Source organism: Poecilia formosa, unplaced genomic scaffold (genome assembly GCF_000485575.1).
Source record: "Poecilia formosa unplaced genomic scaffold, Poecilia_formosa-5.1.2 Scaffold95, whole genome shotgun sequence".
NCBI classification, from domain to species: domain Eukaryota; kingdom Metazoa; phylum Chordata; class Actinopteri; order Cyprinodontiformes; family Poeciliidae; genus Poecilia; species Poecilia formosa.
Genome location: NW_006800034.1, coordinates 1,097,508 through 1,111,816, shown reverse-complemented (window position 1 = coordinate 1,111,816; position 14,309 = coordinate 1,097,508). Strand labels below are relative to the sequence as shown.

The 14,309-nt window shown below is 36.5% G+C and overlaps 1 protein-coding gene across 1 annotated transcript; it reads left to right on the top strand.

The window, feature by feature from the left end:
• The first annotated feature begins 9,601 nt into the window (after nt 1-9,601).
• Nucleotides 9,602-13,744, top strand: tbata (thymus, brain and testes associated). Its single transcript, XM_016674411.1, is given in 7 exon segments — nt 9,602-9,617; nt 10,046-10,174; nt 10,256-10,341; nt 11,422-11,511; nt 11,513-11,569; nt 11,866-11,947; nt 13,626-13,744. Coding segments are annotated over 7 exon segments (579 nt in total).
• The last annotated feature ends 565 nt before the right edge of the window (nt 13,745-14,309 follow it).

Below are 14,309 nucleotides of genomic sequence, written 5' to 3'. Positions count from 1 at the left end.
TAGGTAAGGTCAGGGGGGAGTTAACTACAACTCCCCACCCCGAGACTGGGTATGCAGCCCCAGTAATGAACAAACTATCAAAGCTGAACGAGACAGCAACTGAACGAGACAGCAACTGACCTGAGAGAGAGAATCGTGGCCCGAATGAACACCAGGCAACCCCGACGCCAATTACAACGGCTGAGTGAAGTACCATCAGAAAGTCTCATTCAAGATGTGAATGCAGCATTGAGAACAATGAGAACAATCCCTACCAACACCATAACAGAAACCAATGAGCTGATATACAACTCAGCATCAGTGATCACCCAACCAGCTAAAGTGTACTCTCAATGGCAGGGTACTAACAACAGAGCAGACCCACCAAGGCTGGAAACTGAACAATACTGGAAAGGAATATGGGAAAGGGAGGCGTCCCACAACAGCAATGCACAGTGGCTAACCTCTCTACGAGAGGACCACAGCAACCTCCTGATTACAAGAAAGCCTATGAACAGAACAGAGGAACAGAGGACAAGGACATCATGGGAGGACAAGCCCCTACATGGAAATCCTCAGAACATAACAGCACATAACAAGATGCCCTGCCAGCATCTTGCACCCTGCCAGGTGGATAAAGAACAGATGTAGCAATACCAAGTGACCACATTTGACAAAAATTTATTTATAGCATCAAGTTCCCAGTAATTAAATTCCATTCACTGGATGAACTTTTTCACCCTCTCTAGCATTTCTCATTTGTATTTGGGTCCTCTACAAACACTCAATATGACAAAAGAGTGTACTTATGTTTCTTTTTTTGGTTGTTTTCTTTTTTCATACTTACATTTGTCAGATTTTACACTGATGTTGGGCCTGGCTCATCTGTTTATAATTTAGTTGCAAGATGAATGGTTTCCATGTGAAAAAGCTTTGGAAATAAGTTTTTACAGCCTTATAATTATAATCAGTCACACTCATGTAAAAAAAAAAAAAAAAAAAAACTAGTATAAAAGCATTACTATTCATCTGACGTGGCTGCACATTTTACCATTTCCTAGAGTGGAAATGGCAAGTCCTTGAATCATCAACTTTTCCGCTCCACGTGTTCCTCTTTTAGCGCTTTGCTCCTGATTCTTCAGAATTATCCTTCTTCCTGTGTTAAACTGTGTGATTCAGCAAGTAGCATTTCTACAAAAACAGCAAAAGTGTTGTTCACTTTACTAGAGAACAACGACAGCCATCAGTAGATCTCAAACCTAGTTGCAAATGTTTTTGAGCATAACTAAGAAACACAAAACAAGGCTCTTGCTGAGCTTCCAGATAACTTTTATATGCTGGTTTCTTTTGTTCTGTAGCTTTCCAATGCCAAACCCTCATCTGCTTCAGCCTCATCAACAACTTCATCATCCTCAAATTCAGCAGCATAAGTAAAAATGCCAGTTAGATTACTCTTTGAATAATTAGTTAGTAATATGTTTTTTTTTCTTTTTTGTGAGGAGTTGTTATGTTGTGCTAGAATGACTGCCAGTGCTGTAAAAAATAGACTTTTTAAAAACATCTTTTCATACTAGTGTTGATCAAAGACAAACTTGGTTCCAGCTGTTCAGCAGACTCTGGAGAAGTTTGCAGCCGAATGTTGATCTTTTGGGATAATAGTCAGACCCTTAAGGTTTGAATAAATCATAAAACACCTCCTGTCTCTTTTGTAGCAGTCTGTCACAAAGACAACATTGTCTTTGTCACAAACACCACTGCCATTGTTTCTATTTTTTTTTTTTTGTTTGTTTGTGCATATTTTGTGTTTTTGTACCGAGATGATTGAGAGCTTCATGCTGAAAACTGTAGCATATGCACAGCAGAGGATAAAATGAAGGACAACACGTAGTTCATGTCTTTGTTGGGTCTTCTCTTGTTGACAGTTCTATCTTTCCTTTGCGTCTTAAGAATTCACACTTCTTTTTTCCTAACTTTTCAGGGACATTGATTGAAAAGGGGACCAGAAGTCTCCAAGAATCAGATTAAGACCACTTTCAAAGATTGCTAAAAAAAAACAACAACAAAAAAAACAAATGTAACTCCTTGAAACCAAAGCGTAAAGAAATTAGGGTTGATTTTTGACAGTCCTGCACACTTCTACTTCACACCAGTGTGTGTTAGTGTCAACTGCTGAAGTCTCTAATCAAAGGGTGTCTGGTAAATTCAACTGTGTTTTAACTGTCAGAGGAAAAAGACAGTGGAGGAAAACTGGTTATATTTTTTAAATTATAAAAACAGATTTGATTGTCACGCCAGAGAGGATTAATTTTACAGATAAAAACAGAAAAGAAAATACAGCTAGAAATTGCACCAGCAGGGTGTAACCAGCACAAACAGATCCATGATGGAAGTCATACTGCATGACTGAAATTTCTGTTGTTTTGTGCCCAACATTCAACTTTGTCTATGAGCACCTGCTGTTGTTGTTGTTGTTGTTGTTATAAAGCCTCCGAGTGTTGTTTTTGTCCTATTTTACTTGTATTTTTTTTTTCTTTATCAATGGATTCTAAATACTAAATAAACAAAACAGTTCATTCATTTCTCTCTCAATGGGGAAACTTACGTTGTTTCGGCAGACAACAGATTCAGCAAAACCGATAAAAAAGTAATTACATGTTACTTATGTAAGTTTTTACAGAGTAATAGAATTAATAAGGCCATGAAAGAAGAAATTAAGACAAGCACTAATAGCTTGCCTGAAAGGTCTTCAAGGGCTTTATCAAACCAACAAGAGAGCAAAGGAGGAAGCGAGGATATTCCACAGACATAATAATAACAAAAATAGAATTGCTTGGGGCCAATTTGCAGAGCAGTTAACAGAAAAAGGTCAAGTCCACCTTTTAAGTGGACAATACTGAACCAGTCGGTGGCATTGCAACTGTATAGTTGCATCCGTTTTATTTTTTAATTTATTTTTTTTATTTTGTTGTAAATTGTTTCAATTGTATATGCTTCTAAACATGTTACTGCAAAGCTCCTCGTGACTCACTTCTTCCTCTTACCTGGTTTTTCCTGCTCTTTTCCAAAGGACTTTCAGTGCTTAACGAAGCCCACCAAGGCCATTTGGAAGGATAATAACGTGACAAATGGGTGAAAACAAGCACCGATCAGTCTTCCTTTATACTCACTCATTAATCCATGAAGCTTTGCTGTAATCTCAAAAAGATTCGAAAAAGCTTATTTTTCATCATGTGTGGTCAGATGAGAGACACACTGAGTCATGAGGCTTAAAAGACTCTGACAGTTTTCTCCTTGCTTACAAGTTTCATACAGTTAAGCATGTTGGTGGGAAACGGAGGCTTTGAACATGTTTTTCAATCAGTAAACTAAGAATATGAATTATTTAGTCAAACTTTATTGAATGGAAGGGTCCATAGTACAAAAAGATAAAACGACAACGACATAAAAGGGATAATTCACTTAATTGGTTCTAACATCATTTTGTTCACTGAGTCACAAATTAACGATGGCATCAGTGATTCCACAATCTTGAAGTAAATCTGGATTTGCTAAATTGCAGTTTCATGACATAGACAATCTACGCATTCATCCGCACATAAGGATGCTGAGCCTCTGGACAGCAGCATTGGCAACATTGTATACCACAGAGTTTCTACATACTGCTTCTTATAACTCATTAAGATAAAACACGCCAAGCATTTAATTTATGAAGGAAGGCGTTGTGTATTTAAAACCTAATCCTTCACACTTTGTAAAGTTCAGGCATTCTGTTGTGACATTAAATTATGTGAGATGAGATCACAGTTTCGTGTTACTGTTTGGTAGCCAGGCTACAAGACTGCTCTATTAATATCTTGAAGATTATGCACAGGATTTGGGGAAAACAATGAATGGACAAATCACTGGAAAGTAGCATTTATTTGATGTTTCACCACCTTTAATCTCATGCCTGATTGACACTCCTTTAAATTTAAAGGGTTAAGCCTTCTTTTGTTGAAGTCTTTCAGCATGCTATATTCATCATCAGTTTTGTGATAACATTTCTCTATCCAATTTTAATCTGCAGTCCTGCTGGGCCCTTGCACACCTTACGTACACTACTGGTGAATGCTTTTTGATCCACTAAGTTAAAAATTGATATGTGGTATTGTGGGCTGAAAAGTTAACATTTGGTTTCATCAGAACATCAGGGAGAAGAAGCTTCTGTCTTGCAACCCAACTTTTATTCTTAAGACATACTTAGAGTTCAGGGGATTAGAGTTTAAACAGTGTAAAGGTTTCTGTTTTAATAAATACGATCTTGTGAATATTCTTGATAGACCTCATATGATTCATCCGACAAATTTTCCTTACTTACTTTTATTGCATGTCTTGTTTCTCGAGCTACAGATGAGGTTTTCTTTTGTCGGGACTGCACATATAAAACCATAATCATTCCATTCAGAAATGTATTTTAAGATTTTTTTATGTTTTACAAATGTGTTTAGATTTTCAGAAAAACTCATACAATGTGATTCCTACAAATTCACTTAGAATGAAAGATAAAAGTTGAATAATTTAAACCCATGAAGACAATTTTACAACAAATCCCAGGTTGCCATGACAGATGATCCCTCAGGGGATATTAATGTTTTAGCAGCCTAACACAAGAATAGATGCTGGTGTCAACGCTGCAGGTCAGCTGGTGAAAAGAGCAACAGCATGATTTATGAACTGAAACGGGCTTTAATTATCTAATAATAACAAGCAGCAGTTTTAGTGTGGTTCACTTGTCAGAGTTATCATAATAGATTTTCTTTGGTCTATGGTCTGGAGCATCATAAATAGCAACGTTTGGTGCATTCCAACACAGTTGAATCAAAGTAAAATACAAACTTCACAGGGGATACGATTAACTTTCAAAAAAGGGCAGATGTCAAGGTTTGTCATCTTGATGTAAAACGTACACATTTATTTTTAGTTTCATCCTCTCCTCACCCTTCATCCAGCATCTGTGACTCCTCAGCTCCATCTTGTCATTCTGACTATTCTTTTTACCCACTTAGATTCCTCATTGAGTCTGTGGTCTAGTTCTGAAGGACAGGCAAAAATAATTGTTTTTTTTTTGTTTGTTTTTTTTTTTTAAAGAAACTGTGTGTCATGATCCTGGGGTGTTTTACAGTTTCTCCTCCATTTTCTGCTGATTTTTTCCTTGTCTGGACCAAACCCTGTGGGCTGCATACTCAGATGTTCACCAGTCATCTCAGCTTATCCAACCTCCAACCAGGAGCACTTTGTTATCTTAAGAAATATGAACTTGCTGAATTAGGAATGTACATACACATATATGAAAAGGAGATGTTGATGGATCTCGTTTTATGAGAGCATTCTCCTTGAACTTCTTGGTGCTGCTTCATAAGTTAAATCGATTCTTTCCAACAACATAAGTAGATAGAATTTGGGCAATACATTTGAACTGAAAGAACCTGACAGAGTTTACTCCACCAGTGTGATTATGGTATACTGAGTGGTGTGATCTACAAGAAAGGATGATCTTTATTTTTCTTCCTGTCGTCTGTTTGCGTGGGTGTCAGCCATCCACCCGCTAATGGCCGTCTCCACAGCAACAGGCTTTGTTGACACTGAACAAAAACTTTTAAATTAGTGTTTGCTGGTTAAATGAAAGAGAACTCATGTGACATCTACAAAAACTAAAAATTATATCAGTTAAAACAAGTTTGAAATGAAAATCGACTTAGATTATAAATCCAGATGTTTTTGTATCTCATTTGCTAGAAATGAGGGTACCATAGTGTTTCCCTTCCTCGCCTTTACCTTGTGGTAAACTTTTCAGTCACTTGCAAAAAAGAAAAATAGAAGACATATATTTTGTATAATGGGTACTTGAAAATACTTATGTGAAATTTTATTTTTGATTGAGTCAGTGTATTAAAATAAATGTTATATATAACATGAATATAACCTCTCAATATGCTATATTATTTTAGAAGCAGTGTCTGGTTCTGTGTGAGAAAGGTTATGGCATTATCATGATTTGGTATTTTTGTTAAGGACCTGTAACAGGCAGCATGCAGGCAAAGTGAAGTGAATAAGTCTGAAACAAATCAACCAAACACGAACCTTACAGCAGTGAAGACAATGTATAATGGAATTTAAAGCGAAAGACTCTGGAAGCACAAAAAAAAAAAAAAAAAACTGACAAAGAGTGAATGAAGCCACACACCTTTGAATACTGGGCCAAGGGGGATTGCTGGATGTGAAACAGGTGAGTCTATCCAGCAGATGAGGAACAGCTGAAGTAAAACAAGGAACTGCTGAATGACAAAATACAAAATTGTGGAAAATAGTCTTCAAAAAACAAGCTGTAATCTTACAAAACAGGTTCAGAATAAATGATTGAAAATCAACACGCAACATGCAGCTACTGAAACAGCAAAAACAAAAATCCCAATGAGAAACGTGTCAAACTCCAGTCCTCTAGGGTTGGCGTACTGCAGCTTTTAAATGTCTTCCTTCTGCGACAGCACATCTGCATAATAAAATATGGTTATTAGGCAAGATGCTATGGAACTTGGCTGCATGCTGAGGAGGTGATTCACCCATTTGAGTCAGGTCCGTTGAACGAGTGACACATCTGAACATTGCAGGCCCTTGAGGACCTGTGCTTGACACCTCTGCAATAAGATGACTGAGACCAAAGCAAGGCCAAAGATTATGAAAGTGAGGAATAAATACTGCATATTGAGGTCTGTAAATGTCAAACAGAATCTACTGGCTTAATGAAGTTGGATATTGTTTTTGATCCTCCTCTGAAAGGTGGAGGATTTACAAATAAGCTGCCATCTTCCCAAGGCAAAAATAGAAATGTGAGAGAGAAAAACAAAAGAAAAGCTAAAGTTACTCCCTCACCTTCACCCCACCCAAACCAATCAGGAATTACTTGTACCAAACAGTACAGTTGGTAGTGTTAATTTAAAAAAATAGCTTATCAAGCAGTTTATATATATATAAAAACTGTGGGTGGAGGAATCAGACAAAAGACTGAAAAAATGCTTCTAGTTCCTTCAGGTAATATTGGAGGAGGATGCCAGGCTTTTATGTGGCTAACATGGGAGGGAGGGGTTCTGTAAATGTTATCAGCTAAATCAATGCAGAACTACTGGAATGGATGTTTTCGCTCTTCCTGGAATTTGTTAAAGGCCTGGAGGCGTCTGCACTTTCAAAAGACAAAAGTGATGTCAAGCAGAGGGGTTCAATTCTCCTGGTCAGGAGGAACTTGTTGTTGTGGTTTATGGTGAATTTGGATTGCATGTTGACATCACAGGATACAGTGAGTGATTATACCAAGAAGACACATTTAAGACAATATTCTGCATTTTACACAATCACAAATCTTTCGCAATTCAGACATGCTGGTGCATCTCATTAAACAGAATTTCAACAAAAGGTCATTTCTTTCTTTCATCAATTTAATTCACATCCCATAAAAATGTATAATGCATGAGAAAGATTTTCAAACAAACAGTGATAAGTATAAAGTTTTATCAGATAATAATGATCTTATATAATCTAGTTTTCTAACCAACTGCATCGACAAATAACGCATCAAGCCAAACAGAAATGAGGGAAAAATCAAAAGGCAAGGGAAAAACTGCTTAACTGTTTCACATTTTACATTTGCGTTTTATACAAGACAAAGACAAACCAAAACTCATAATAGGAAGAATGTTTTTTATTCCTTGATGACTGTGTTAGTGAGCTGGTCTCTGGATTTTTCTTTGAGTATTTGTATCTGTGCCTGTGTTGGTCTCCATGGAAGCAGATGGCTTGAAGAACAACAGGGCACAGATTGAGTGTGCAGATTAGACATACCACAGACAATAAAATACTAATTACTGTGATATATCTTCTTTTTTCCAAGTGCAAATCTCAAGAGCAAAGCACTGAACAAAGAAAGATAAGTTATAGTTTCAGTATGCTGACATATTTAAGATACAAAATCTGAGTTTCCCCCAACTTGAAAATGGCCATATTGAAAGTTTGGCCAATCTTGATAAACCAGTCTTAGGTCAAATATGGCCCAGTCCAACACTGAGTTGATGCAGTAACACAAGGCAGGGTTAGGGTTCCTCCTAAAGAGAGGGTTGAAAATAATAACCCATAATCTGGATTGTTAGACCAGTAATGTTTGGGATGAAATAAATCATGTAAAACAATAATATAAATCATAATGTTACCGTCTTATCAATTCTTTTGAAAAAGGTTCAGTGAAGTCTGATCTGGTTCAAAATGGTGACGTGTGAATAATAATGTCTCGTCTCTAAAGTTTAGTCACAATTTCTGTTCTAGTGTTTGGTTAGAATCTACCCAGTTTCTGGCCTGCGAGAAAGAGATGATGTTAAATTTAGGTCTGTATTTGTTATATGACACAGGAACAACCCTCAGACTGTTGATAACCTTCATTAAGGGAAAACATATGCAGACTTTTTTTTTTTTTTTGGCTCTAGTGGCCTTTATTTGAAAGTAGTTTGACAGGAAAGAGGAAGAAGACGTGTGGTAAATGTCACCAGGCCAGGAATTGAACCTGCGACCACCAGCATGAGGACTAAGACCTCAATACATGGGTTGTGCTTTGCCCGGCACCACCACAGCACCCCATTGCAGACTTTCTTTTTAATAAAAACGAAAATGTTTATCAAAGGAGAAAAAGAAATAGCTTTTAAAATGAATTTTATTGTATCAATCATTAAATTTTCATATTTTAAAACTTTCATTTGAACAACAATAAAACAGAATGTAAATACAAAAAGCCCCTTCTGGACTCTACTGCTTTCTTATAGAACTGCTATAAAGTTTGTTAGTTTTTTTTTTTTTAATAATCTGAGCTTATTTTCCTGGAAAGTCATTGTTGGTAGAAAGCATAAGTATAGGTTTATGCTGTGACTTAGTCTTCGGGACTTTATATAACATGTGGAGGCAGCAATTTGCAATCAATCGGCATAAGTTTTTGCCATTTCTGTTACATCACCTTGTAAAATTCCTTTACTCAAGCATTTTTATTTCTTTCGGTTTGAGGCCAAACTTCCAGCCGTAACTCAAAACTCTGGGGGAACTGCAGGAAAAAGGAGCAGCAGTTGAACTCATCAGACACCACTCACCTTCGAAAAGCACTAATTTTAACATATATGCACACTACCTAATGTAAATTTTGGTTTCAAAGGTTTTAGGCTAATTTGATTTGGAAATGTTTGGTTATTCAGCCTGAATTTGTTATTTTTAATTGATCTCTTCATTTACTTTCAGGCACATTCATTAGTTCATTTTTATCCTTTGAAATACCAACATTTGTCTCATTTAATGTCTGCAAATTAAATTTTGACACACAAAAACAGAAGAGAGGTGATAAAAGTTATGAGAGGAAGAAAGGAAAGTACGGCGATTTTATGAAATACAGAGGAAAATTGGTGAAATGAGAAGAACAGAAAGGAAACAGGAGAGAAGAGAAAATTAGTTCATGACTTGGGATTGAGCATTCTGTCCTGAACAGAATATTATTTCTAACAGGGAAGCATCAGACTGGGTAAGATGAGACACTAGAACATGTTATTTTGAACAATTCAACATGGTGAGAGAAATCAGTTGGTTCAGAATCTTAGTAATATTAAAATCAGGTTGAATCCTGTTGATTTAGTGCAGAAAGATTTGAGAAGGCAATCAGGATATACGTTATTTCTTAAGATGATTGTATAACAGGATCCTCGTCTGTTTGGCGCCGACTACTTTCATCTTCCTTTAATGTAAGTATTACTTCTATGCTTACTTAAGCAAAGTAGTGGTACTCTTTCTTGAATTAAATCTTGCTACACAACTCTGGCTGTGCTCCTTTTATTTCTAACCTACTTACACTCATAGTTTAAACATTTTTCTGTGCTGTCTTTTTCTGAAAGCAGAAATTGTGTCCTGTTTGTATAATAATACTTCATTCCATGTCAATGGGGTTTTGTTCTGTTAACTACACCCTCCGAGAACGTTAGTGAAATAACTTTTTTGCGTGTTTTAACTACAGGACTCAATGGCAGGCCCATTTTCATGGTAAGAAATGTCATCTCATCATTATTTCTTCATCCACTTCTCAAGAACCAGGTCTTCAAAAAAAAAAAAGTGCCCGAGTCAGCGGCAAAAACAAATCTGATATGTTGGTGGCACACATGCAGTTCTATTTTCTCATTACTCTTGTAACGCTTCATTCTTATTTATTTTTTTCTTTATCTTGCAGCGATAGAGGCCTGGAGGAATGAACTCGGAGACCTTGCTGCAAATGTCAGTCTGTCTTTTCAACCCCTAAAAGAGCAACAAAAACATATTTATAGTGAAAGTAGTGTGTTTGTAGGGGTGTGTGGAATACTTCTGAAGATTACTAACATGATCTAATACAAATTTGGCCACTTTTGTAGCTTTTACATTAAAATTTGCATCAAAGAAAAAAAAAATTCTTTGGCATATGGAAATATCCACCTACTCACCTAAAAATCTTTGAAGACGCCCTGCAGCTTAAAGAAAAATAACATGAGCAGTGGCTTCCGTTATTCAATCTCACAGCAGATGAAAAGGTAAAATTGGAGTGATCTGAAGCACAACCCAAAACTGGCTCAGGAGAAGGGAAGAAAAATGCATGTAGAACAAGCTGGAACTGGAACTGTATATATAGGCGTTCATGAGTGGTATTAACTGTTCAGAGAATTTTGAACTCAACTACCTTGACAAATTTGAACAATGAGAGGACTCCCTGTTCTCAAAAAATGGCAAGTCAATTTAGGTGCGAGTGGTCTGCAAAACTGTGAAACTTTGAGCTTCCTTGTGTGGAAAAGAGATGCGGTATTTCCCCACTACTTATTACTTTGAGGTTTCTTATGCAACTTTGTGCTGCTGCAGGCAAAGAGTGGAGCCCAGCTGTGTGTTTTTAGGTGCAACACAGATGATCAGAGGAATGACAGAGCAGTTTCATCTCTGCTCTTTAACCAACCTTCTGCAAAGTGGAGCTAAAGTAAAATTACTGTTGTTGTCTTTGGTCTGGATGAGAGACGTTTTGTCTGTTGTGTTTATTGGGAATCGGGATTTTATTGAGAGGAACGCGATCATTGTAGTTCATTCTATCAAAATGAAACATTAGTGATTTCTGAGAACTAAAATGGAGAAATATCTGAATGAGATTAATAACAAATTCATTAATGAAATATTAAATTGGCCAATTTAAAGTACGGTTGAAGTAAACAAAGAAAACATGAGATAATTATACAACCGTAATTAAGGAAGTATGCAAATGTTTAATGACCTTATATGTGAAAAAAAAGATTAATAAATTAGAAACAGATTGTGTTGGGACTGTTTAACATGATGTAGTTGCTAACTAAATGAGAAGACTTTCAAAACGTATTCCAGGACCAACCCGACGACAAACACGTCCAACGAAAGGCTCGATATTCAGCTGAAACTGGAAGAATCGTTCCTCCATCCATCACTTCCTTTCCAACACAAATCACTTTATAAGCAGAAGAAGTGTCCTCAACCACTCCGTAATCAAAAATTCATGGTGTATCACAACTCAACCGATCCTTCATTTCTCCATTTATGTCTAAAGTAGACTTTTAGAAGAATATAGAGGTTAATACTGCCACAGCCGTGTAATTTTTATTTTTTTTGCTAGAAGAAAGTAGATCAAAAGTAAAGCTCAGATTCCCCAGAAGTAGGATGCAAAGGTTTAAGCAAAGGCTATGCATCACTTCATACCCTGAAGCACAACTCTGTCTGTCACCAATCACTTTGAGGAACTCCTTGATGTATGTGGTTTGCAGACTAATGTGGTGATATCTGCTTTTATGCTATCAGGTTTTAGAGCTACTTTATTAGATCCTGCAGGCAGACTCCGAGTCTGCAATGCAGCAGTAACTACTACTTTCTTGACAAAGAGGTAAAATTATCACTCTGCTGTATCGCTGCAAACTCCTTCTGCTAGGCTTGTCACAAAAAAAAAAAAAAAAAAAAACACACCTTTGTCACAAATACCTAAATAAAAATACAGTATCTTGCAAATATATTGATATCTCTTGAGGATTTTTTGTGGGTTTCTGGGATGGACTAACACAAAGTAACGCGTGGAGCTTTAAAATCACTGGTTTTAAAGCTCATATATTAACATGATTTGTTTATTTGTTCACACCAAGCAAATCAACTGGGCATCAATGAACAACCAGGTAATTAACAACATGTTTTCGAAGATCTTCTGTATGTATATTTACAGTTCTGGAGAATCTTTTCCTTCACTTTTTTAGCCTCAAGGGTAGTTTTTTTTAATGCACCCATCCTTCATTCCTTTGACATTTGTGTCTTTAGATGAGGCGACAGCTCCCTCCATAATGTAATACATCTTATTTTAACCAAGGCTTTTTGCCTTCAGGCATGAATTTGTTACAGAACAGTAGGGGGTATCTGCAAGTTATTAAAATTTCACCACTGGCTCCCGTTTTGACCCACTGGTCTTTCTCAGTAAATTTGCCCTCAATGATTAGTTCTTTGCGACTCTTTTAAACTTGATATAGGACAGTTTCACGCTATTTCAGACTCATTTAGCCTTTAAAGCAGGTACTGAAACACAGAATAAGGGTAAATAATTATATCTGTGTGTTTTATAAAATTGTTGCAGCATCGCTTGTTTTTGTCACTGTTAGAAGTTTCAAATATTCAAATGCATTTTTAAAACCAGACAAACAAAAGTTTTCAATTTTATTTCACCCCAAAACAACCTGACTCTATGTGAAAAGTAACGCTCTGAATCTAATGACTAGTTGTGTCCCCATTGGCACCAACGATTGCCAATAACTGCTTGTAGCATGTTTCGATTTTCAGCACAAGAGCACTCCAGGTTACATCTTGAGCTGCAGTGTATTTTGGGCTATATTGGATGCAAAAGTTATTTCAACATCTGAAACGACCCTCTTTTATTTGTGGAACTAACGAAACAAAAAAAGAAGAAAGAAACAGGAGTATTCTGACTGAAACAAAGCACTGCATGTTTGTCACATTTTGACATTCAGTAATTTCCCATGTTTTTTTTCTAAGTTGAACAAGCGCTGCTTCGTCTGGTGTTTGATTGGTTTCTGTGAATTTAAATCGATGTTTGCTTTGCAGAAAGAATTGGAGGCACCGAAGTGCTTGAAGTCCATGCAAGAGGATCAACCGCGGGATTCTACAGTTCAACTGAAGGAGAATACATAAATTATTACTACGCTATTATCAAAACTTGGTATTGGTTCTGTAAACACATAAATCACCTTCTTACTGCAATGCCATCTAGAGAAGAATAGCTGCAGTCAGAAGTTCACATAGAGACACCATAGCTATTAAGTTTGGGCTTTTAGGGTTACATTTGAAAGTTCCTTACCTTCTGTTGTTGAATCTGTATACAACAAACAACTTTCGTGATTTTTTATTTATTTTTTGGAAATATCCATTTCTGCCAAACCATCAGATTGAGTCAAGCAAAGATTAAAGAAAGAAAGAAAGAAAGAAAGAAAGAAAGAAAGAAGGGAGGAAGCCCTGTGCAACAATCAGCACATTAAAGTTCTTGATTTTCCCACTCACTTTGGAAGTGGGTGGAAAGATCAAGGAGAAGGACCACCTCCAAATCCTTGAACTTCACCTCAAATCAGCAGCTGAGCTTGGATCGGAGTGGGCGTCGCACCTTGACTGCGATTCTAAGCACACATGAATACTGGTTTGGAAATGGATACGTCAGAGGGATGTTAAGCTCTGGGAATTGTTCCAAGTGGAACTTTATTAAAAGTCTATGCCATTAGCAATTGTTTAATTTTCTGCCTGAAATTGACTGTGTGCACAAGGTCTCCCTTTTGCTGGTGCTTGCATGAGATCTGGTACCATCTTACTGAGTTATGATGTTTGCAGTATATCACTTAGGGGCATTTAACCAAATATGTGAGAGAAGTTGTAAATTGATCCTGTGTTAATTTGAGAAAATCCTCCATAAGTTTAAACTGCTGTATTCACTTGTTTTTTTTTTTGTTGTTTTTTTGTTTTTTTTTATCCATAGAGGTTGTGGTATAATCATTCAATGTCAAGAAAAAAGACTTAATAAAAGTATTTTTATTAATAAACCATCAGAAGCCCCAAATTAATAAATGATGAGGGTATTGAAACTTCTGACTGGGAAAAAACATACACTTAAAATTCCTACGTAATTCATATAGAAACCAATATAGTCAGGGAGATTTAAGTTGACTCTGTTTTGTAGTTAACTTAAATCTTTAGATATATCT